This window comes from Pelecanus crispus, chromosome 3, assembly GCF_030463565.1.
Source record: "Pelecanus crispus isolate bPelCri1 chromosome 3, bPelCri1.pri, whole genome shotgun sequence".
Classification (NCBI taxonomy): Eukaryota; Metazoa; Chordata; class Aves; order Pelecaniformes; family Pelecanidae; genus Pelecanus; species Pelecanus crispus.
In genome coordinates, this window is record NC_134645.1 from 59976495 (window position 1) to 60003020 (window position 26526).

Below are 26526 nucleotides of genomic sequence, written 5' to 3' on the forward strand. Positions count from 1 at the left end.
CAAGCATAAAATGCAGCTTTCAGTTTCTTGTTCCAAATGAGACAGATAAATCTTAACAAGCCAAACTGAAATGGTCTGCTTTTCGCATGAAGTTAGTTATATTATCTGCTTCCATTTTCTGACCTGCTTCATATCAAGTGCAGATAAGCAGCATCAGTAGCTCTCCACCTGTTTAATAGAACATGGAGATTGTGTGGGAGTAAATCTGAACCACATTACACTAAGGTGTGGGTTTCTGGTGGGAATATGGTTCTCATTTTAATTGTCTTTCTACTCTTTTTAGAAAGGAATAGTAGCGTGCAATTATAAATCTGACCTAGAGGTCACCAGAAACACCATGTCTTTATTGGGATGATTAGGAACAGGTGTACTGGACTGAATATATGTCATTGTTAACTGCTTTAAAAAAGTTACTAATATTTGAATTATTTCTCTAGGTCTCTGAAATATGTAAAGAAAATCTGACACTAAAAGACCAGGTTGCTGCTCTTCAAGAAGCTATCAATGTCCATGAGATGGAGTCCAAAGCTAGTAGAGAAACAATCATGAGGCTTGTTTCAGAAGTGACCAAGGAGCAGAAAAAAGCAGCAGGACACTATCAAGACATGGAAAAACTTAGTAAGGTACATAACTGCATGATGTATATGTTTGTTTAGTTTTCAAATGTTTTCTTGAAATTGCAAATTGTCAATAGGAGTTGTATGAGAAAAAATGCTTCTGAAAGACTTCCAGTGATTAGGGTCTTTCCTAAAAAGGACGTTTTTCTAAGGTTATTCTCACCTTTTTGAAAGCTTGAGAATATATGGAGATTAAACAATAATATTGTGTAAAATAGGACTGATTTAGATTTGATGTCTTCCGATGATGCTTGCAAATTTATATTTTTGCTTCCTTTGTATTGTTGTAGCCTTTGCTCTGCTTGCACAAACAGGTGAATAAACAGATGTTTTTTAAAGCAGCGTAAACATATAGTTAATGAGTATATCTGAGGCACAAGCATGGAACAATGAACAAAATACTCTTTTAAATAATATTTATGTGATTTGCAATTTTTCTGAGGATTCTTCTACTCAGTTTTTTTAAAAATTCTAATGAGAAATGAAAAAGAGTTGAAAGGACTCTATTTTATTCTTTATCTTAAGGAACTGGAAATAAACTGACTTGGCTTCCAGACACCCTAGATTATCTTGTTTCACTATGTTATAAACTTGTATTTCATACTGTAAATATTCAGTTGATTCATACCCAAGAAGTTGTAGGCAGTAGGATGGCTCTTGCAGGAAAGCGCTGTTTTGCTATGGGGAACCCACAGAGGAAATCTGTGCAGCAGGAATGATTCTGAAATGAGAAATGTAAGTTAAGTTGTAAGTCAAGTATTCACCAAATTCACCCAGGTATGATTTGGAAAAGAAAAGGATGTGGTTTAAGGATTTAATTGCTCATGGAGAACTCACCATTAAGAGTTCTCATACATTGCAAAGGATAGACAAACAAAGTGAGCTTCTGTAGCAGTTTTCCTTATTACTTTGTACTTTGACCAGTAACAGTGGGAAGGGACCAGTTTACTAAAACCATAATGAAAGTTTCCCGCAGGTACTAGAGCAGTGGGTTAAAGCTGATGGCCAGAACTTAAGAAATGAGAAGAAACTTAGACTGCCAAATACATAGCTGAGCTGTGTGTGACTGAGTTTGTAGAAATTTTTAACATAAAGGCAACCTTGTGCAAGTAAGCTTTCAAATGTAATATATCGTTTTCCCCAGCCCCCTAGCATTACTTTTTTCCTGAGAAGACCACCACCATACACTTTAAAGGATAAAATGATCTGATTTGGTTGTCAGCAAAATACTTAGATGATGAGAAATAGCTGACAGTGTGCTCTGGAGAAGAAAGAATTTGTTGTAGGGTAGATAAATGTTAAGTACCACAAGGGTCATAAATTTTACTTACTGCTGAAAATACTTCTTACCAAGCTGTGTAAAATTTTCTAAGACTCAAATGGGACTGAGAGAGAACCTGTACCAAAAAGTTCAACAGGTCCTTTTTAAGAACATTTTTTTCTTGTACTTCACTTCAAACACAGGAGTGTGAGTAAGGGTAGAGTGTAGGTTGCTCACTAGGTAAGCCACAATCAGAAGATGTTTTTAAACCAAGATGAGGACCTCATTTGTGACTTGTTTTGCAAATTTGCTCTGACTGCCAAAACATTTCCAAAGCTGAACTAGTTGTATGAAAAGTTCTTCCCTATCATTATTGTGCATATGCCGAATACATAATTTATTTAACCCATTTTACAGAAATGTCTTGCTAAATCATTAGCATGGCCTTTCAAATGAAGTGTGTGCCATCAGAGCTTATCTAGAAGCTGTAGATTCCTCCAGTGCTGTTTCAATTTAGCTACTTAAATTTGCAGATACTGAGTAAATCTGTAGAGAAGGTTTTGTGTTCACAAAAGTTTCTTAAGAAATTCAGTATTGAAAAACTAAGTAAAAAACCAAAAATGCTTTAAATCCACATATCTGAAGGAGGAGGATGTATGGCACCCCCTGTTCCCCTGATAGGTGTTATTAGGTTACAGGAAGGGCATCGGTGGTATAAAGTTGGTTTGACTTTGTTATATACTTTGCTGCACAGTTTAAATAAGCACATGAACGGAGTTGCACATGTTGTGACATGTTTCCCTGTGAAGGTGAAAAGCAGCAATCCATACTGTTCTTGTGCCAGAAGACACACACACATGGCAGTGTGTTCCTGGACTGTTTTCTGAGCTTTAATTAATGGAAGTGCCTGTAGGAGAATTTACCCAGCACAGACTGAGTACAAACGACTCTTGCCTGTGTTTGCCTGGAGCTCCCAGGGCCAAGCGTATTGGCCATCTTCTGTATTACAGGTTGAGATGGTGGCCCATTTCCCCCAGTTTTTTCTCAAAATTCTTCCTAAGTGTATAGAAGCCATCACACTGTTCTGTCAGTCTTCTCCAGCAAGCCTCAGCCACAGCACTGTTCCCTGCAATCTCTCTGAATCATTGCCAGTTTTTCTTGCTAGGTAGTTCTTCACTCCTGCTCCTTGGGATTTCTCTGAACTCCCTCTCTTGGCCAGGTACCTTTCTTTATGTCCGAAGAGGAGGCAACTATCTAATGATCAATTAAACAGATTGTAGATTCTGAAATTCTTGATGAAGAAAATGGAAGTTGGTTATGTTCAAGCAGTATTTTAGCAGGTTATAAGGTTAATATGTGAGAGTAATTAAGAATGTTCTTTACCATATTTGATACTTGACTATTTGTTGCAGTTATTTGATACGTATTTGTTGCAATTAGCTGGTTTTCATTTGAGAAGCATTAACAAGTGAATGATAATTTTATCTATTCCCCTCTTAGCCTCACTGCATCACAATGTCAAACAGCAAACAACAGAAACTAATATAATCTCACAACTAATATAAGAAACAATAGCAAGCCATCCAGTTGTTTTTGTTCTAATGTATTGTTTTTCTTTTAGAATTCTGAACTTGTCACATTCTGACCGAATATTGCAAGAGCTTGCTTCTGGAAGTCTGTAAATATTGTGCATACCTTTATTCTGGCAGTGCTGAATATCAAATTTGCATTTGATGGAAAATAAATTTTAAATGCTGCTCAGATTTCTAGAATGAGAATCAGAATACCTGTTCTTTCTTTCTCTATGCCCAGACAGTGATTATTGATTATGGTAGTCATAATTACAGAATTATGACATTCTTTGAGAATGTCTGTAGGTCTTTATTAAATGTCTTATTTGCTCTAACCAAGTTTCTTTCTGGTATTTAATAAATTCTTATATGCTATTTATTTAAGGTATAGAAGATGATGCGTATAGTCGTCTTCTGGATGAATTTGCCTTTCATACAGCATTGCCACTGATGACCACAAGAACTAGTAAACTGGCTTGTTCTGTTTCACATCTTCACTGATGATTCAACCTGGAAATACTTGTGTTTTCCTCTGAAGTGTTAATTAAACATCTGTTTTGCAAAGATGTGCATCATGCAATGTTTTTAAAGAACATATTTGAAATATATTCAAGCAATTTTAATTAATACAAATATATCTGCATGTACTGGTGGTGCAAAATTGACCATGAGAATGCTCTTCAATGTTCAATACTGACTTGTATTAAATTATGTTCTTGAAGAATAAAATTTATCTAAGTAGCATCTAATCAGTATAAATTTATCCAAATCAACTGATTGTATGAAAACATAGTTAATTAAAATATAAACTTATTATTTAAGGAAATTGAGCAAACTTGAGAAACATGTCTACATTTTGAATATACCCAAACACTTTGATTGTAGGAGAGAAAACCAAATGATTTTGGGTTTTTTCTTGTCCCAACAGATAGATAAAGTAATGAGTTTCTCAGTTAGAACCTGGATTTTTTTTTTTTATAAGATGTCATTAAGAAAATACATATGAGGGACAGGTTTCAGCAGGCATCACAAATATTTACAGGTTGAATCATCAGAGAAGACAGGAGATAAGAGCAAGCTAGTTTAGAGTCTTTGTGGTTTAACAGTGGTAACTGGAGATGTGGCTGGTGTAAGAATTCATCTGGAAGATACCTGCATTCTCTTTTATACTTTATTATTACTGTTAATGTAATGTGGGAATTTTTTTGTATATGTATGTGTAATTGACTTAGTATGTTGAAACCCTGATGCTGATTGAGGTGCTAGTATTAATAATGATGATATAAGTTCAAATATGCTTCTTTGGTCTAAAAACCTTCTCAAATTATTTAACATGAATACTCTGCTCTTCAAAACAGATGAAAGCCCAAAAGCCCAAAATTTACTCTGGAGGGGTAACAAGGGCATCTGTTAACACATGGCTTCTCCGAGAAATAAAATGGAGGAGATGGACTTGTGGTTGTGGCAGGGGTTGTAGAGTGATAGATGGTGGTGAAGGATGGCAATTATGTAGGAATCGGCTATGTCAGGCCAAATAATTGTTGTCTAAGCTGTGAGAGTAGCCAGTAGCCTGTGTGTGGGCAAGCACACAGAAATACTTTTGGCCATATATCCTCTGAGTTTCCATCAGTCTGGGACTTCCTGATTCAAAGGCTGCATCTCTATGTCAACAGCTGATGCTGCTACTGTATGATACAGTATGAATGTTTCACATAAAATCTCATGAAAGCCCTTTAGAAAATGGCCCTGTCATTATTAGTGAATTTTGACCAAAATAATTATTAATTCTTCCAGTTCTGTATGTGGGACAGCTATCTTGTCAACGTCCAGGTAAGGCTCTGGACACTGTCTCTGTGCGTCTGTTGCTGTTAAAGGTCTGAACTCTCTGGGCAGAGCCTCAGCTGTCTCCTGAGCTTTCAAGTCTGTACCCACCTTCTTACAGTGGAAGTGAAAAACTTGCATTTCATTTCTCTGCTAGTTTTTTTGCTTTTCTTGTAGCAAATCTTTGGTTTTATGTTTCTATAAATTCTGCATTGAACTTACTATATAGCTTTCAGAAGAGTAACTTCTATAGTGCTTCTGTGAAAATTATAATTTTTTTGATATTTTAAAAAATTGCATGCAGTGCGCACAATTGACACAATGTATTTCAATAACAGAACTTAAATATCATCGTAATTTTGATGGATAACTCATTAAGGAAGAGCTGTAGAGGCTTGCCTAGTTGATAACCTCTTCTACAAAAAGCTTTACAACAGTTTACATTGAATCAGGAGAGAATGAGTTCCTCTAACATCTTTGGTGCAGCTGCCCATTGCTTTAGCCACAGCTGTCATAATTAATGGCGTTCAGGAGGAGTATGTCCATGTAGTTTGTCCACAGGGTTGCTGGGTAATATGGACTGTGTGATTAGGTGGCTGTGGTCTATGTGCAGTCTGTGGGAAACCTCTCCATTTTAACCTGAACAGCAAATGATGATTTAGTTTCCCTTCCAGGGAGAAATTGTTTTAGGAGCTACTCCACGTGTAGGAACAGTGAAAGACAGAAATGAATGCTGTTGGTTCCTGAAAGATTATTAATTAAAGCTTCACAGCTCTTCAGAGGGCTCAGTGGAAAGGGAAGCCTTCATGCCATCCTCTCTTCTGCAGGTTATTTGTGGGAAGACCTTTGCAGAGCTTCTGAAACTAAATGTTGCCAAACTTGCAAGCACCTGAGCTTGATTCCAACATGTAAAGGGATAAGAAAATGTAGTTGGTTACTTTCTAGTATTGGAAGCCCACAGATTTTAAAAATTCATGTAAATAAAAATAAATTTGCTCAGTGGTTTAAAATTGAGCAAAGCCATTCCAGGGTCAAAAATTTCAGTACAAGAAGAGAGTTTTGTACCTTCTTTGCTCTTTTTTTCTTCAGAAGTTAAGGTGAAACTGGCACTGGAGATAAAAATCAGTATTATCATAACCTCATCCACAAAGACACAATAGTGGCTTTTTTAGTAGGGCGTGGCATACTTCTGTAATGTCATACATGCAAAATAATTAGAGAAAAAACATTTTCACAGCCTGTTTTAATCTATTGGATTAGATGAAAGTAAGATTTTCATTTTTGCAGTGTATGGTTAGGTAAATGAGCAATTAAATTTGTGCTTACTTACAACCACAATAAAATGCTACAATGCTTTTGGGATGTGAACCTGTTGTGTTTTCTCTGAATCTGCTTCAGTTGGTGGGTATTTTTGTTTGGTTGGGTTTTTTTTTGTTTGGTTGGGTTTTTTTTTGTTTGGTTGGGGTTTTTTTGTTTGGTTGGGGGTTTTTTTGGTTTTTTTTTTCTTTAGGAAGGGAGAACTAGAGGAGGTAATACAAAGCTCTGGAAAACTGAGGTTGAACACCTGAATCACTTTGGAGTAGGTAGTGTTCACTCAGACATTCTAAAGAAATTCAAAGTTGAAATAGGTTAATTATTAATTACAGTATGTAATCTGACACTTAAAACTGCCTCAGAAATAGTACCTAATTTGACAAGTATCCACTTTAAAAAAATTATTATTGGATGAAATGACAAACCAACAGACCTTATATGTGTATAGGACATGCTAGTTGAAATTTTGAGAAATAGGAAAAAATACAGTATATTAAGGAAGAGTTATCACAGCTTTAAAAAATACATTGTAGATATTGACATCAACAGAGTGAGGATATGTATTATTACTTAAAAGATCTTATCCCTTCTTGTTTCCTCTCTTTCATCTGCCTCTTTAATGTGATCGTCTCCCTCGTTTTGTTTTGCAGTGTTAAATACAGCTCTTTTAGCCATTCCTTATAAAAGAGTCCCTCTCTTTCTCTGCTTAAAAGACACAAGTAATTCTCCCACCTGCTACAGCTTGAGCGCATTTTCTGTGAACGCAGCTGACCCTAATATTGAACATATGATTTCTCATGAGGGAGGCCTTGCCAGTGTCTTGTGCAGTGGTCTGGGTGCTCTAACATCTTCTCTAGTCTAGCGCAGGTAGGGTGCCAGCAGGTGAGTGCGGGTAGACTGCATCCCAGCCTGAGTGGGAACTTTAAGTACAGCACTGTGCTGTATGAGCCCTTTTGCTCTGGTCTCGGATAGCTGAAGAACCTTTGGTGCTGCTTTCTATGTCCGCAGGTGAGCATGGCCATAGTAGATCTGCCACATCCCTTGTGTCTAACAACCAGTCATTGACATGGTCTACGCCGGATAAATCCACCTAATGTCCAATTCTGTCTTCTTTGAACATCAATTTCTATAATTATTCCTGTTTTCAAAATTTGTTTTGTGTCAGTGTTGAGTAGCTTTTTTGACCCTACAAGTTGCATACTGAAACCTTCATATGATTCAGAGCTGTGGGACATTAGCCATAAAATGTTGAGGAGCCAAAGAGAAAACAAGCTGTTGCAGTTCCATCCTTTTGGTCTTCTGGGGTGGAAATTGTTTTATCCTCTTGCACTCATCACTTAGGCACTTAGGGGTTTGTTTCTAGTTGGGATACCACCTTTATATGCCACAGACCCTAAATTTCTGGATACTGTTCAACGTTCAGGCTGACCTTGCTGAAGCTAGCCAGTGTAAATGCTCTCCATTCAAGGGAGGTTTCAAGGAGGATTGTTCACAATTTTAATGTTTTGAGCTTTACAGCTTTTAATTCTGTAAATTGCTTGGGTGGTTTTTTGGTTTTTGGTTTGGTTTTTTTTTTTTTTTTTTTTTTAATGTTTAGGCATCAACAGGCTTGCAGTTCCTTATTTTATACCTTGATCTTTTGATTCAACTGTGTGTGTTTGCAGATGTTCACAATTTGGAACAAGATTGTAATTAGGCCAGCTCCCTGGTGCTGGCAAACTACTTTTGCACTGCCTTTCTGAAAGGAAAAATACACACTGCTGAAAACTGTAATTGAAATAAACCACTCTCCATTCTTTGCTGTAATTACCATAATGTAATTCTGAGTGCAGGTGGGAATTTTCTATTAATAGGATGTGTTTAGAATAAAAAAGAGAAAATGGCAAGGAATCATGCCAGCAATTGTTTCTGAGAGAGTTCTACAATTACTTTAGAAAGGGGTAGTAACAAATAATTTCCTAAATGACAGGGTTTGTTTTGGTTTGTTTTTATTTATGTGTTCACATGTTTGCCTTTTGAAGCTATTTAAAAATTTTAGTATTTTTAGTATCGTATGTTTATGTTTTATTTCCAAGGGTGCCTCCCAAACTCCCTTTTTGTCCATCCTCACTGCTGACCTACATAAATACTCCCAGATTTACTATTTGATTGGCATGTATTCTATTAATAGTAATGACTTACTATGCTACACAGCAAGCACACGTAGACCCTGAGAGACCCCTGAGTGGTCACCATATTCACAGCTGCTCCAGGAATAATTCTTTAATTCCAATGTACACAATCGTAGTTCATATCAATCCACTTACTGAGCCTCTACTAAACAACTGAAACTTCCAGAGCAATTTGTTCTCTATAAATATGCCATCCTCTGGCATAATTTTGTGTCTTGTGTGAAGTAATACCCTCTCCCATTTGTTCCTATCAATCACATAATACCCTGAGGAATGAAGACTTAGTCTTTGCTACGCTTCTGGTTGGTTTCACTGCAAATTTTTTTCTTGTTTATGAATGTGTAAACACTCTTAATATTGGCATTGTAGGGAAAGGAGAGAAGTTCACAAGCTGACTGACTGAGAGAGATGATTTTTTCTTTATGTTTAGATGGGTTATTTTTCTTTCATTTTTCTATCATTTGCTTTTGCGTCATGGGTCAGAATATACAGTTCTGTCTGTCTGCTCTGCCCTTTTGGGTCAATATTTTATATACAACCAATATAGACATATATGTACTGGCTATTTTTTCTTCTTTCCAAACCAAGTCTTAATTCATCAGAAGGTAAAGGGAAAGTAACTTTTAAAAGCTCTGTGCTTAGAAGGAAAGGTTCATAGGTGTCAGGGGCTGAATGAGAACCATGACAAAATGCCAAAGATCTGAGGATGTCCCTGAGCAGTAAATCCTATGGGCTATTCACCAGGTAGCCTTATCTTACAGTACCCTGTCTCCCTACTGAAGATGACATTGTCTTTGAGTATATTACTTCTGAAATGCAAGGGACTGACTTTTTTGTGGGGGGTGGAGGGGAAGTTACAAGGGTACTAGATAGAACGGCCATCCCATTAGTCTTTCTCCAGTCATGCTTCTCCACACCGACAGCCCAGCTGAGCTGCAGATGGGGGCAGTTGTAGGATCTGTGGAAGGACACATAGCTCTGCATTGACTCTCTTCTATTCCTCAGGCAAATTTGACCTTATGGCGATAGGGATTTTACTTTCTTCAGAAGATGGCATAGCTCAGAATAATTCCATTTTTGAAGATTTTTCTGAATGTTTCACCATATAAGTTGAGGTGAAATTGGTATTTGAGCATTTGCACCTTCTTTTGTGCTGTCTTATCATCATTTTTTTTTTTGTTTGGCTCCTCAATCCCCATTTCTGTGTATAGATAATCTCAGAAATTTTTGTCACATTCATATAAGCTGATCTCAGAGATCACCTCTAATTCTGCTTTTCGCACTATAATCAAAGAGTTTCTGTGTATTCTTTTGGTCAGCCCTGAATTGGTCAGGCAGTTGGACTAAATGATTGTTGTAGGTCCCTTCCAACGGAAATATTCCATTCCATTCCATTCCATTCCATTCCATTCCATTCCATTCCATTCTTTCCCCTCTGAGGTGTAGGACTTTGGCTTTATTTGTGTTACATCTTGTTCACCATTTGTTTTCCAAGTCATATTATCTGAATGAAAAAATAAGCAATAGTTTTACAATAAAAATTGTTTTTTGTTTACCTGCAAATTTTATTAATGTATTACTTCTTGCAGGCCACTGCAAGAGGTTAGTCTATAGTGTGATTACAGCAGTCTTTGGACTTTCATCAATTTCAGGGGGAATTCTCCTATGAAGCCCTGATGTTGAGCCCATATGAGCAATATGGTCCTAATTTCTCTATCTGCAGTACCTGCTTCTGAGTTATTCCCTGCTTTGTATGTGGAAGGGAGGGGTTATAACAAATTTTAAAAGCCTGGTTTAATCTTTCATGTATTTTAGGATCTTGACAGTACTATAATAGGGAGGCAGAGTTTGGAGATGGAGATCAGAAACCTCCAAGATAAACTGACTGCTAACCAGAAAGCTTTGGACGCCTCAAAGCAGGAACTGCACAATCTGAAGAAATCTTCCAGTGAGCTGGATGGAAGCTTGAAGAGCAGCAGAGAAGAGGCCAGGACTGCTCAGAGTTCTTTAGTGGCTTTTAAAGAGCAAATCGCTACCCTACTCAGTGGTGGATCTGCAATAGTTAAACCTTCCGAGAAGGCTATTTTGGAGAGGATCCAAGAAATAAATTGCAAAGAGGAGAGTAAAGAAATAGTAAGTCAGCAACTACTTCACTCGCCCAATGTGTGTATTTATTCTCTTTGGATCCTTTTTCATTTTATTCATCTGTTAGAGTGTTGTTTCCTTCTGCTTAGGTTTTGAAATGACAGAAACCTTTAATTTTGTTGTCTGTTGATTTGAGATAATAGGTGAAAAGCATCTATGTTTTATTAAGTAGGAAGAGGTCAGAAGTGAAATTAATAATAGATGCTGTGACAAATGAAAGACATGGAATGGTCTTTCAGTTAAGATATTGAAATTTGGTTTCAGTGCCACTTAGCAGACATCAAAAGTGGCTGCATGGTCCCTATGATTTAGTGGAACATGTGAACAAGCATGGATTTGCTGCTGCAATAGTGGCTTCAAGGACTGACCTGTTTCTCAAAGCAAACATAATTGATGAGTTGCCCCAGGCAACTTCTTTCCCCCCAGCCATCAAAACCTGCACCTAAAAAGAAAAATGTATTTTTACACTTACAGTTAAACATTGTTGAAACCATAACTGCTCACCATCCAGGAGAAAGGCAATAGGAAGGCAGCTGAGTATTCTAATGCTCTGACTTGAGGGGATTTGGCTGGTGGTGTTTGCAAAGGTGTTTTTGTATGTACTGGTAGAGAAGGGACAGCTCAGGAGGAAGACGAGCCAGAATACAGTCTGACCAATGTCAGTCTCCCAACACTGCGCTGAGGTTTCTCACTTGCTTACATGGGCATATATTAATTTTGTCAGTGAGGACTGTTATTTAATTAAAAGTCACACACTAAATCAAAAGCTGTTTTCACTGAGCCGCTGAAAAACAACTTCTGTGTCCTTGCCAGATTTTAAGATTCTAGCATCTCCTGCCGATGCAATAGTTTTTTATGTTAGCAAATGTTTTTGTATTCTGTCCAAGATGGGAAGTAGCGCTTGAAAATATCCCTGTGCATTTTGACTAAATATTTTGTTAAAAAATACAAAACAGCTCCCCTATACCTTAGTTTGAGAGTCAGTATGCCAAATTTCAATGAAAACAAGTTTTGTGAAAATTATTAAAATTTGAAAGTGATCCACTGAAGTGGGAGTGTGGCAGCAACTTTTAAATATAGAAGCTCTTCACAGTTTTGCTGTACGTCATAGAGTGTTGTTTCCATAAGCAAAATGCTTTCAAATTGAAATCTAATGAGAATTTTATGTGCATGTGTGTTTGTACTATTTGGTGTTTTGGCATATAGTACACTCTGTTGCGATGTTGATTGTTTTGAGAACTGCTGAGAAAGGGAAATCTAAGTTGACTGGTAGCTATTGAGTTAAAAGGGTTTGCACCTGGGAATGCTTTCGGGTGACCTGCTGCTTTTTTAAGATTCAGTTGTGGCCAAGTCCATTTGCATGCTACATTAAGCAGCTGTTAGCCTCTTTGTGGATATACTACAGTATATGCATAGTGTGTGCTGCTTATTTCAGTTCTTATTGTTCCTGATTTTATTCCTTAATATTAGCTTTACATGCTGGGTTGCCCACTTGATCGTCCTGCAGACTGGTAGTATTGGGGAGGATTCAAAATCGGTCTTTATTTTATTGCAGATATGAACTTTTCCAGCTGCTTGAGAGGAATGTAACTGGTTCTCCAAGTAACAGCATTGCTTGGAGAAGTCATGTTCTGTTACTGTAAAATATACAATAATCAATTATTTTTTTTTCTAAACAGCTGTGATTATTTTAGAGGTAAAGGAACTGATGTTCAGCGAAACAGGTAGTTTTTTGTAACAGTAACAGTGTATAAATTCATTTATTTGGGTGCTATGATGTAATGTCTCTCTCTCTCCCCACGCCACCAGAAAGACTTGTTGACTTTTGCAATGGAAAGTAACTCCCTTTTTTGGGGGGGTCTGAGGATGGAGACATTTGTTTTTCAGTATTATGCTATCAAAATTAAATGTATGTACTAAAAGGAAGCCTTTGTTACTAAGATAGAGCAGGTATCAGCTCCAATCTGCTGCTGCCTAAATCTGTGCTTTGGAACCAACATGCTGGTCTTACAGTTGCCAGCTTTTGTTGGTTTATTTTTATATAGTAGAGGAGCTATGTCAGGTATGTCTAGTGTAGCATTCTACCTCTGCTAGCAAATACAACAGTTGCCTGCTACACTTCCAGCAGTACTCCCCCAAAATACTAGTCCTTTCTAAGTAAAAATTTGTGGCTCAGTTTCCTGAACCATGAATACTAGCTTTACATTTAATATTGCTTGGTGAATTTTGTCATTGTAGTTGAATGACGAAGTTTTGTGGATCATTGTATTTGCTAAGTAGTTAAGTGATGAAGCTTTAATATTTTACTGCTATGACTCATTTGGAAAAATTTATTTGCATTGCCCCAAAGTGAACGATGTTACTAAAGCAGTGCTGGCATCTATTTTTGGAAGAATTTCTACGTTAAGATTAGGAGCTTTGAAATAACTAAGCTAAAACACCAATATTATGCACCTATGAATCTGTTTCTAATAGCACATAGACTTTGTCATCAAAAAGTTGTTTTACAGTGAACTGCTTTTCTTTCTGCAAATCAGAATTTAAAAAAACATTTTCTAAGGTTCCATTTGTAAGGAATATATGTGTTGGTATATATATGTTGATCAGATTCTTATTGCATCTCCGGATTCATTTCTTTCCAGGATTTGGGTATAACATCAATGTTAGCATATGTATGCTTTACTATCAGTCAATCAAGAAAAAGGTTAATTGTGTTCAGATAGGATTTCTTATAGACTGTTCAGTGAACTGAAATAAAAGACCACAGAAGTGAGTCATTAAACGTTTTGGCAGGGCAATATAGAATCATAGAATGCTTTGGGTTGGAAGGGACCTTTAGAGGTCATCCAGCCCAACCCCCCTGCAGTGAGCAGGGACAGCTTTAACCAGATCAGGTTGCCCAGAGCCCCGTCCAACCTGACCTTCAATGTTTCTAGGGATGGGGCCTCCACCACCTCTCTGGGCAACCCGTTCCAGTGCCTCACCGCCCTCACTGTAAAAAATTTCTTATTATATCCAGTCTAAATCTACCCTCCTTTAGTTTAAAACCATCACTCCTATTAGCCTATACTGTTGTGGGTGCCCAAGCTAGCTTGTTTCACAACAGCCCCTTTGTGGCTGCAGTCCAGCAGCAATGCCAGGACAGGTACGTATGAATCCAGCATCCCAGTGCCTTGCTGCTGGAAGCTGAAAATGTGCTAATGAATGCTCTAATGTATAATGGGAGAAGGATTACAATTAGGTTTTTCCCTGAGTAAAGACTGTTTCATTTCTGCCAGGACATTGCTGCAAGCAACTTACCTTTGCAAACTAGATTAGTGGGATCAGGAAAAGACAGTACAAGAATCTGGGGGAAAGAGGACCCTCCCTATTTGAGTGTTTTGATGTCTTCCCCAAACAGGTTTTGTTTTTTCATTTTTAAATCATCATGGCAGCTCCTCTGGGAGTTTTGTGTATAGGATTGTATACATTAGATGAACCAACAAAATATGTATCTTTACATCCAAGCCCAGTCAGCTATGTCTGGCTTACATCTGCACACACACCTGTCAAACAGAGCTGTGAAAAGTTAAATTTTAAAAGGCCTGTGGGAAAATTATTCACTGCAACTGCTATAGTCAGATTTTCTGCAAAATCTGAAATGCTCTTGAAGATTACGTCTCCTAATCATGGTGATTTTGGTATCTGAAGGGCATCTGAGTTAGTCATAGTCTGTATACTAGCCCTTAGCATTAACATTAGCAAAAATTATAATTTCGTTTGAAAAAAATCAGCATATATGTAGACAATGTCCAGTGATAGGTATTCTATTGCAGGATTAAGAAACTACTTTGAATCAGTGTCCTAATGATCTTTTCAGCAGTTATAGTAAGATGTGTGTCATCTGAATATGTTTGGACAGCTCTTGGGTGTTTTTGTCATTTACTATTTCTAACATACTGGAGGGGTTCACGGGCACCTGGAGTCCAAGGCAAGCAAATGTTTTCAGTTCATGAAGAGCTCAGCCCTGGTATGAGATCTCTGCGTTCAGGTCCTTTCTGTTCGACAAGTTTTGTTGCAGATCTGTTGCAGCAAATTAAATTCCTATGGCCAAAACTGTTTCTCTTGACTACCTACCCATCTGACCTGAGATAGGAACAGCTGGTCTGATTGTAGATTGTCTTAATTTTATCAGGTTTTGTCATTACATATTGAAATACAGACTCTTAAATGCCAAAATTGATTAGGCTCTGCTACTGCTCCCATTAAAATCTCCTGTTGTTCTTGTTTCTTAATGATTTTTATGGCAATGTCATAAATGCATATTTAGTTTTAGGGATTTATCCACTTAACCCTTCCAAACAAAATAATTGAGTGGAAAATAATTTGGGAAATTAAATTAAACATTGATAAAAGCAGAGCAATATATGTACTGACTTAGGGCTCACCAAGAAAACTGCAACCAACTAGAATGTGAGAAATTATTAGGAAAAAAGTTGAGAAGAAAATTAAAACCATAATTACGCCCCTGTATAAATCCATGGCTGCTGCATTCTGAGTACCACACACAGTTATGGTTATTTCATTCAAAAAAAGGGCCTGCAAAAAATACTGTGAAGGGCCATGACAGTGTCTAGAGGCTTCCATGCAAGAAAAGACTTAACAGATAAGAACTTGTCAGCTTGGGATGGTGAGTGCAATGCAATAAAAGAAAATACAAGTTTTAAGTACCATGATAAGAGATGTGGCAATTCTAATGCTTTTCAGCTGGTAGAGATCTTAAAAAAAAAAAAATTTGTACTACGTGCACACGTGTGTGTGTGTGTATAGGGGTACATATAAAACAGTGGAAGTTTAAGATAACATCTTAACAAACCAGAACAGTATAGCTTATTGATTGTCAAGATAATACTAAGATGATGAGAATATTTAGTTGATATGCTGGAAAAGAGGGGAAAAAAAATGCCACTAGGATGTGAAGGACCTTGTAACTTCATCCTACATGCTGCTTTTTTGCACTCAACCTAAGTCGACCACATGCCTGTCTCTGCGACTTTTGGGCTGTTAAGGGAAATGCCCTACTGACTGCATAGCTGTAGCCAACTTTCTGTTCTGGTGTGCTGTGGGGCTGGGCCTGGTGCTTGCACATGCTCTCTCACAAGAAAAAAAAAAAAGCTTAGCACAAGAGAAAAATAGAGTTTGGGAAGATTTTGCTGAGGGTTATTTAGTTGCAGCAGGGATGAACCCTGCTGTCCTCAAGGTAGCAGCTGCCCCTGGAAATGAGTATTTGCAGCTTCTTGTAACACAAGAAGTAAAAGGTCTTAATTTGAAATTATCTGGTAGCCACATTAAAACAAAAAGAAGGAAGTGTTTTTTTGCAGGCTGGCTGACCACGCTGCACAAGTCGTTGGCACAGGAAATTGTGGAGGTCAGAACTGCAGGACCAAAAATGCAGCCTTTGTAAGTCACTGGATGAAGGCATGGGTGGGTAATAAAGGTGCAAGTCTGTTTTAGGAAATCCCCAAGTTATTGATTGTCCCTAAGCCATGGATGAAGGTTACTCCAGGATGCTTTGGAAGATAAACTGACAGCTTGGTGGTTTTGTGGTCTCACCTTCTGTGCTAGGATCCCTCACCTTCTCATATTTATGGACCTTTGAAGCCTGTAAAAGCCCCATGCGGCTGGGCTGTGCCCAGAGTCACTCTGCAGCCTGAGGAAAGGTCTCTGGGTTCTCCAGCAGCAGCGTGTCTCTGTGGGCACAAGTTACTGAAAGATTTTTTTTCTCCTGCTGAGTGATATGTGATGCAGAAAAGCATAAAATGTGTGTGTGTGTTCTTGCAGTTTTATTATTGTTTAGTGTTTTCTACCACTGTATGAGCAGCAGTAATTTCTCAGTGTTTTTTTAGGTGGGTTGGGTGCAAACTATTGTTTGTATTTAATTGCAGTCTAAGTTGGAAACCTTTCCGTGCCATTAAAATTAATGGGAGTTTTGTGTGCTTATTGTTCATTTTATTAACAGGAGGCAAACAGATGCTTAAAATGAAGAGACTGCTTTGAGATGAGTGTCTGAACACTGACTTACAAATGCAACATAATTAGTTACGTAACTGAATAATTATATGACAGTAGGAAGAGGAGAGAGGGAAAGAGGGAAGCAAACAAGTTTTGGATAGAACTGTCTTTCTGTATTTGGTAGTAGTGTAATCAGATGCTTTCAAGCATTTAATTTATAAGTAGTTTACAACTTAAAATCCATTACATTATATGTAAGTGTTGCAACATTAACAGTGTAGAGCTAGAAGCATTTTCAGAATTGTTAGTCTAGTTTCTTGTTATGAGATTTTATCCTTTTAGCCTTGGGCTTTGGCTAGATTATAGAATTTTTTTTTTTTTTTTAGCAAAATCTTTTAGTTAAATACTCTTTAACAGTTAACAATTGGGAAGCACTCCTCTGAGACTTAGCTATCCCTATCTACATTCTCACCTACATGCTGCATGTATTTTCTAAATCACTCTTATCTGTTTTTTCCACTCAGCTCCTTGATAGACTAGTGATTTTATTGGCTCATTTTAAAGAATGTTAGTTGACTGCCAGGTATTGGTGGTTTGCTAACATCTTTGGAAAGTTTGTGTCTAAATTAGTATTCATTTTTTATAGATATTAGCCCCTTTTAGTTGGCTGACTCATCTTAAATACGGTTTCTGCTGTTCACTTTTGGGTGTCTCGCATGTCTCTGCCATTTTCTCCTGGTGGTTACAGCAGGTTTTTCTCTTTTTGTCTTTTTAAATGTATGTATTTTAAAGTTAGATATCTTACCCTGTTTTTAATAATTTGAGAATGCATCTTGCATATCTTTCTAACATTTTCACACCCACCTAACCCCATATGTTTTGTTGGTTTGCTTGGTCCCTAGGTGGTATCTCAGCTTGAAACCCAAATAGCTAAATTGACTGAAGCTTTGGAAAATCAGACCAGATTGTACCAAGAAGCTCTGGAGAGGAGCAGGAAAGCTGAAAAATGTTCTGAGACTTTCCAGGATCAACTGAAACACTTGGAAGAGGAATTACTGTCTGTAGATCTGATGCAAGATGGTTTGAAGCTTGAGAAACAAAAAGTAGTTGCATGCGTTATTTTCTTTTGCATAAAAGTCACTAAAGATTGAGATACAGCTAATCATATTGCATTGATCAGCTGGAGTATTACTCACAGTACTCCGAGTAATGTGAATTAGCAGTCTGGCATCATGTGGGGAGTAGTAGTATCTTTTATTTGACCAACAATTTTAGTTGGAAAAAGTAGCTAAGGTTTTGAGTTCAAAGTCCATTTAATGTGAAAAAAAACCCAGATTAAAAGAAGTCTCTGTAAATACAGCAGTAGTCCTTCAAGGTTCTGTGATCTCAAAGCTTTCTCTGTTCTCCCTGTCTTTCTCTAATATATCATCTGGTCTGCAGTCTCTCAGATTTTTGTTGTGATTTTTTTCTGTTAATAACAACTTCAGTGCTTTCTGCTGCTGCTGGTTTTAACATTTTGAACCAGAAGCATCACAAAACAAAAAGAGATTCTTGCTATGTTTTATCATCTTGGGCTCAAGCAACAGTTGTGGAACTGGTTTGCTGTGGGTTTTTTTTTTTTCCTTTGTTCTTTCTTTGCAAAGATTATGACCTGCAACAGAACTAAGAGAAAACAAGGGCAAACATAGTTCTTAGTGAGAAGGAGAGCTTTGGATTTTGCAAGAGAGGCTGAGACCAGGGAACTAATGAAATTTTTAAAGAGCTAGCAGGGCAGGACAAAAGAAGGAAAAATCAGATTAAATAATATTTTATATCTGTATGTGTTTACATCAGTAAACCAGATGGAGATGCAATTAAAATAAACTTTAAAGCAATTTGTAAACCAATAACTGTTATCTCTAAAACTTGCTGTTCAAAAGAAGGGCAAAAGACTGACCATGTTAACATTCCTGTGTCTCCTCAGACTACATCGGATCTCACCCATGGCATCCCTGGTACCATTTTTATCTGTTTTAGAGCTCACAGCAGTGGGCAATCACAGCACTTGCAATTCATTGGGATGTAGCTGTCCTTTCTAACTTTCTCCTGCCAATGCATGGTTGTGTAAAGCAGCAGAGCCACACACAGGAACTAGAGTCAGAAGCAGACACACATACCTAGTGCTCTTCTTACTGCACAGGAGCAAAAAACAATCTGGTCTTGCTAAGAAGATAAATAGAGTAGGTCCAGGGATTTATGAACAAAATAAATGTTGACTAAAAAAGGACAAATGGAGAATTTGCAGTTGTGTGAGGAGCGTGAACTATAAACATACCCTTTCAGTACATTATTTCTTGTAGATAGCGACTTGGCTATGTATAGTCTGTTGCTGGTGCAGGTGGTATTGCTTTTAAATTGTATTTCAGGACTTTTAATGAAGTTTTATTAATCTTTTGCCCACTTTTCCACATCTTATCTTAGTATCTGAAATTTCTGGAGCAACTTAATGAGAAGATGAAGCTGGATAGCCTAGCAGCAGAGGTTGGATTTGATATGAATGTGGATGCGATTCTAGCCCGGGTGGAGCAGTTAGTGAAACTGGAAGGTGACGCAGTGATTGAAAACAAGACTATGGCATATAGCCTACGAAGGAAGGTAGGCAAAAAAGACATACGTTGCTGTTTGTATACTTCTATAGTAGCTCGCTAGAGGCAGCAGATTGGAGCTTCATGTATGTACAAGGAATTTCAAAGATGTCTGTTACATAAAAAGAAGATGGTAAACATTTGCAAACTGTGCAAACAGACTCCATATTAAAACAACTAAAACCACCAGTTGGTTAAATACATGATAACTGCTTTTCACAACTGCTTAAATAAATGTATAAAGTTATGCATGTTTATATGTGTATATGTCTGCTTTTTAATATACATTTATAATATACTTCTGTAAACAACTACTGTTGATATGTAAATCTAAAAGGATCTGCTGGGAAGGGAGGCATCTTACACAAACTTCTCTAGAAACTAGTAGGACGTCGGTTGTACTTCATCAAGAATTTCAACATTTCCAACAAGAACTGTGCTCCTTTAGGAGCAAATCTCTTCAAATTTGGTTAGACACCCCTCTGTCATCCTGTTATGACAGAGTGAAATCTTCTGGTTTTAGGCTTATCAGAATGGTTTAGATCTTAGAATTAGGTCTGTTTAAGGTTTAAAACAACACTGAATTTTTTTCTGGGAGCAACTGCCTCTCTAGCAGGTATAGTGTGTATGTTAATACTCCTCAGATGTTCCAGAGTAAAGCCTGGCAGCTCAGCTCAGGTAAACTGAAAACCAGTAGCTCCCTAGGCACCAAAATTGCAAAACTAAGCTGCTGGACCTTGTATTGGAGCAGTGGATGAAAGTTTTCTTATTTCTGTATGTTGATTCTCCTTCTTGCACACTAGCCTTAAATGACTGATTAAAGATGGAAATACCTTAAACTACCACCACTGAAACCACAGTCTCCTTAATGAGTCTCTCTTACCTCTTGCATTTGACTACTGTTTTATATTTCAGACAATCTCAGATGTTATGAATGATGCACAAGTGTTTATGTTCAAATAGGGTGCAGTCTATATGTAAATTTATTCTAAAAGGTAGTGCACAAATTCAGGGATGGAGAAGCACAATGAATTGGTAATATAAGAGGTATCAAGTTAGTGTATGTATGCTTATACTGCTTTACAGAGTTTTCAACAGAGGAATAGGAGTTCAGGTTAAATATGCAAAGTAGGGATTAATTCTGCAAAAGAATCTGTGTAGTACCATTGTCTTTCACATACGTTTTTTCAAATATCCTTGTGTTTGGAAAACTAGTTGAAGACTCAGAAAGAAAAACTTGAAAGCAAAGAGCTGCACATGAACCTTCTGCGGCAGAAAATAACCCAGCTGGAAGAAGAGAAGCAAGTAAGGACCGCCTTAGCTGTGGAGAGGGATGAGGCCAATCTTGCTGTCAGAAAGTTACATAAGATGATAGAGAGGTTACAGAAGCAGCTTGATCTGGCAAGGGACACGAATATTGATCTCAAAGCCAAGCTGTCTGAAACCAATGAACTTAAGGTGAGTTAAAAGATTACATTTGTGCTTTGTCCACTTTTCTATTTCAGTTGGATATAGCTGGAGTTCATTTACAATAAATGTGTTCATGGAGAACTGCTGAAATCCATCTAGGTGGGGAAAGCACATATTACATTGTTTTGGGTATTTTGCAAGTTGTCTTGATGTACTAACTAGCATCTGTAAAGCACAATGTAAATTTTTAGGCTGGTGTAAGAAAAATATGATACGTGCATCCCTTTCTTTCCTGTCGATATGGCTGTAATCTTATATTTCCCCATATGTTGCTCACAGAAGATCTATTCTGATAGGTATGGGGGGGAAAAAGGGGTTTTTTTCCACATAAACCAGGCAAGATGCTAAATTTTCATTGTTCCTGTGTTTTATTACATTGCAGCAGTAATAAATTACCTGCTTTAATGCAGGTGAAAACAGGTAGTTTGCAGTCATTGATAGCTTGCCACTGCTGGAAGGAAGATTGATATTTTGTGAGTTTTTGTCTTGTGGCTGATAGAGTGAAATAGATAAGTAGTTGCATGTTCCAGCTGAAGGATTTTTACCATTTGGCAACTCTTTTTCATACTATTTTTCCAGGTGCTAGCAGAGAGTGAACTCTCATTGTGGGTTTTTTTCTGTCCAGTTACCTCTTTTCACAAAACCTGTAGAGAATTAACTGTCTTTGAAACAAAAATCTTTTTGTTAATTGAGTTGAAATTGGCTAGTCTCCTTTAATAACTTGTCAGTTCACAGATACATGTGATTTCATAGAATCATAGAATCATTTAGGTTGGAAAAGACCTTTAAGATCATCCAGTCCAACCATTAACCTACACTATCAAATCCACACTAAACCAACCAAGGGTAGACTAGACTAAACCATGTCCCGAAGTGCCACATCTACTCTTTTTTTGAACACTTTCATTGCTTGCTCATTGAACATTTCATCAAGAACCCATAAGAAACCACATTAAAGTGCTTACTCATGATTACTCCTGATTATTTGTTCGTTAGATGAAAAAATGTGACAAATTTAACATTACTGTATGTTATTGCAGATCAAAACTTTGGAGCAGAACAGAACAATAGAAGAACTCAATAAGTCTCAAGGCAAATTGGAAAGAATGAAAGAAAAGGCTGAGAAACAACTTAACTCTGTCAAATCAGAACTTCTTTTAAAGGAGCGTAAAGCTACTGAAGATAAAGAAAAAAACAAAAATATGTTAGAAGCTGTTACCAGTGAGATGAAAGTGCTTAAAACAACCCTTGCAGAATTAGCAAGAAGAGAGAGACAGGTAGGTGTATAGGTATTTGACAAGTGCTAGCTGTCACTTAGAATATAAGAATGTGGTATAGATGTACCAGCTATCCAGCTGTGATGAAAAATTTTGTGAACATTATTAAACAAGGAAATTTTAGCTCACACTTGTGAGCCAGAGTGGTAGTTGTGATTCTGAGAGGCAAAGCTATTCTTCAAGTTATAGATGCAACAGAATGAATAATAAATACAGGCATTGTTTTCTTTGTTCACTGCAAAATATTATATCACTTTTTGGAGAAGTATAAAAATGCTTTTAATTCCTAGTATCTTTTTGAGGTATGTTTTTTCCATATATCTTAGGTATAAAACTTAACTTGCATGTTATGATGTATAGGCCATAAATTCAAAGAATGTTGGAAAAGATCAGAAAATTAAAAAAAAAAAACCAAAACCAAATCAAACCAGACTTAATATTGAATGTAACTATTCTGGATCAATTTGTGACATATAACTTTGTTAAAATTTAGGTAGGAAAAATTTTTGTGGTAGCTCACTTTGGGGAGGGTATAAGGAGTTTGTGGGAAACACATTAGTAAATCTGTTCCATTCTAATTTCAAAAAATTGTGAAGTATGTATGTAATTTCCCTGCATATTGTGGTTTGTAGCAACATTATAGATGGCATAATTGTTGAAAGCCAATGGCATACTTCTTTAAAAACAGCCACACAGTATTACAATGTTATTTAACATTACACATAGTGATATCCATGGAAAGCAGAGTACACCTGAAAAAAACATGCAGTCAAAATCTGAATATATTTTATTTTTACATCAATTTAACTGAAGTCCTTATTTGCAGTAGTGCTTAGAGTAATAATGTCAACGTTCTGGTTGAGGTTTTGATGGTTTCGTTATAAGGATTTTTTCCAGTCTTAGTTTCCTTTTTTTTTTTTTTTTCTTCTTTCTATTGGAATAAGACCCCTTCTACTTTCCAGTAGGTACAGGGTGAAAACAAAATGTAGCATCTGTTTTTTACTTCTGGTCCCCGCTCCTAATATCTTGGGTTAATGCTCTAAATTGCATTCAATTCCTCTCTTTTACTTCAGATAATTTTACTCACTGGATGGAAGGTGCAAAGAAAATTTATTATGAGTGCTTACGGCTGTAGCAAACCTTTGGTTTTGAGTCTTTAGTGATGTTTGTCTTTTATTATTTTTCTCCTTTACTTCAAATTGTGACTCTCTTAGAAATATCAACTGCTATTGAAGAAAGCCTTAAAAGAAAGTTAGGTGGTATGTTTATTGGCTTGTGGTATTTCAGCAGAACTGTTGTGTTCTTAATACCTCTGTTGCATTGTTTTTAAAGCTGAAATACATTTCTCATCTATTTTTTTTTTCTAGGTCTTATATGTTTTAGTGCAAGATTTAAAAAAGTTGTTCATGATGTGCTTACAGCACTGTATCCACTTAAGGGTGTAAACATGTGTCTTGCTCTATGTGAGACGTGCAGTAATGTTCTAAAGATCGCCCAGCATGTATTGTCTGTTGCTTTTGTTTGAAGTTTTTAAAATTAAGATTGATGTCCCCTGGTGGGGCATTTTTGCATCCAAGAGTGATGGTTTTCTTTTTCAGTTTATGTGGAGAATTTCTCTTTATAGTCAACCCTTTTTCTGCATTTCCACTGAACTACAGCTTTGCCTGCACTGTGCTTTATGTGCCATGGTATAATACTCAGAAAAGTTGGGTTTTGTCTAGTGTTGTTCCATTAAAGTGGAAAAAAATCCTCAACTTAAAATGTACATAAATGAATGGCTTAAAGGATTTCTTTAAGGGCTCTGTGTGCTTTGCAGTTTAGGTTATTTGCTGATGAAAGTTATTGAATTCTTAACATCTTTATTGTCCATTCAGTATAGCTATGACCTGCTTTTCCCATCAGAAATAAAGACTGAGATGATTGTGTATATGTTTTAATTTGTATCTCTTCCCTCTGGCAAAATTATGCTGAATCAATAATCTGTGACAGTGCAGCAAATTTAATTTGACTGGATTTGATACATGGTTGTGCTATCTGTTTTACCCACAGTTGCCATGATTAAGTTGAACAGCTTGCAGTAGCAAAGATACGAGAGCAAGAAATCTGGTGCAAAGCACAGACCCTAATGCTCCCAGGGGATCAGCTGGGTTTGCTGTATAGACATCTTGTGGGGGTTTAATTCATCCAAAGACTGGATCTTTGCAGAAGGCTGCCTTGATCTTTTAACATAAAGTCTGTATGGAAACAAATTCCAGCTCTGCTCCCTGCCTGTTCTGTCTGTGATCCAGATGTTTAAAAAAAATCTTTAGCTTCTGCTAAATTGTGCTTGCCTAGCACACTGCCAAAGCCCCACATCAGTGATCTCCCAACCTGGTGTTGGAGAGAATATGTGGGAATTTGGGGGTTTTTGGTGTTACATTGTTCCAATGTTTCATCCAAGACATAGCACTGCCTTGGTAAGACAGGTAGCTGGGACTGAATTCTCAAATCCTTCTGCCCTATGCTGCCTTGGTTTCCATATTGGTTTTTCTGAACTGATGGCAGCTCCTTAGGGTTTGTAATGGGATGAAACAAACTGTCTTTGGCAAAATCTTGCAGCTGATACCTTGTTTTCAGGGTTTTTGCAGCTTGCCTCACAGATGTTGTAACTGCTTTAGAGTTCTGCACAGTATTCTTGGGGATGGATACGTATTTCAGCAGTGCTTTTATCTGCTTCAGGAGTGTGTTTCTCTCCTCCTTACCATCAGCCGTCAGCGTGATTGGTGAAGTGATGGTGCTGCCACACCAGAGCACGAGTCCAGCTTCTTGATGGTTTTGATATTTCTGTGACATTTTGAGTCCCTGTCATGCTTGGGAATGGGGATCTTGATGTTCAAATAGATAGCAAGACAAGAATATTTCCTCAAATAGGAACATTTTCCTCTTTTAATTGTGTGTTGATGATAAGGGGTATTAAGGCATTGGTTATTTGGGCTGTGTAATGCATTGTCCATTGAAGAGGCATTGAAGTTTGACTCAGAATGATTCATATTGCGAGTTGAGAAGAGTAAATCAGCATTCACATTCATCTGATCTTAAGTTTTTATCTAGTTGTTGGCAGGGTCACTGGTGATGACAATTACTTGTGGATGTCTGTCCATTTGGAACTGCAGAGAGAAAGCTGGTTTCTTTAATTACTTTGCCAAATACCCTTCCTATGATATATTTTCAGCAGCTACGGACAGAAGAAAAATGAGCATTTCTGAGGCTGCATCTTGAATTTTGGCTGCATCCTGATTCCAAGTCTAAGTCAGACCGAAGGTTGTGCCAAACCTCCACCTTTCTTCTAACTTCCTCCTTTCTGCTGTGGTTTCCACAAGAAAGTGCAAGGTGGAGGGGAGCAGTGTCAGGCAGTGGTCAGGAGCTTGAGGTCAGGACCAGCACCTTAGCCTATGCTGTGGGATGTGCCCACCAGAGTTTCCAGTTCTTTGTATAGTTTGCAGTCATCTAGGTCAAGCACAACTCCTCTTCCTGTCTTTCCCTCAGTTCTCGCTGTTGAGTCAGCAGGGAAGATATGTCTGTGAAGGGTACTAAAGAACACTTGAGACTGTGTTTTGTGTTCAAGATCCTTAGCACCTCAGCTCTTTACTTCTTTTGTTGTTTGAGGTACGCCCCAGGAGGCTGTTTCCATCCTCTTCAGCTCTCTGTATTGAGCAACAACAGATACTCCTATATTTTGCACTGCTAATACAAATGCTTGGTTTTGTATGTATGCATATTTGTATATGTTTTTTTCCCAGGCATCTCCTTTGCTTGATACTTAATTTATTAGTAATTTCTTTCTGTTTGCTCTTGCAGCTGGCAGATTTCCGAGAGGTGGTCTCGCGGATGCTGGGCCTCAACATTGCCAGCCTGGCCCTTCCTGACTATGAAATCATTACACGTCTTGAAGGGTTGATTCACTCTCATCAGCACCACTACTTCCCCTGTGTCTGCCTCAAAGATGTGGCAAGGGCACCAGAGGAACACTCAGAAAGAAACATACAGCTTCTTCACTGAAATGTGCGTTTCGTAAGGAGACAGAACAAAGTAAAATTTTCTTTTGTGCTTCCCTACCTGCTAGACATGCATGGAAAACAGATATTTATTTCTGTTCACTACTCTACAGATACCAGCTTGGGCTGATTTTTAGTGTTTAGTAAGGAGACTGAGCCAAATGGATAGAGTAAAGCCAGCAGCCTAGAGACAACAAACAGAAAATCCCTGGGAAACATAATACTTCAGT

The 26526-nt window shown here is 37.5% G+C and overlaps 1 protein-coding gene across 3 annotated transcripts in view; it reads left to right on the forward strand.

Moving 5' to 3' along the window:
* The window catches only part of LOC104034806 (coiled-coil domain-containing protein 170), a 61974-nt gene extending 35674 nt beyond the window's left edge, over nt 1-26300 (forward strand). For all 3 annotated transcript variants that reach the window (XM_075707913.1, XM_075707914.1, XM_009487910.2), the window contains 7 exons: nt 438-623; nt 10571-10888; nt 17794-17994; nt 19352-19525; nt 20731-20973; nt 22026-22262; nt 26100-26300. In XM_075707913.1, the coding sequence (XP_075564028.1) occupies nt 438-623; nt 10571-10888; nt 17794-17994; nt 19352-19525; nt 20731-20973; nt 22026-22262; nt 26100-26300 (1560 nt within the window). The remainder of the gene's footprint in view (nt 1-437; nt 624-10570; nt 10889-17793; nt 17995-19351; nt 19526-20730; nt 20974-22025; nt 22263-26099) is intronic.
* The last annotated feature ends 226 nt before the right edge of the window (nt 26301-26526 follow it).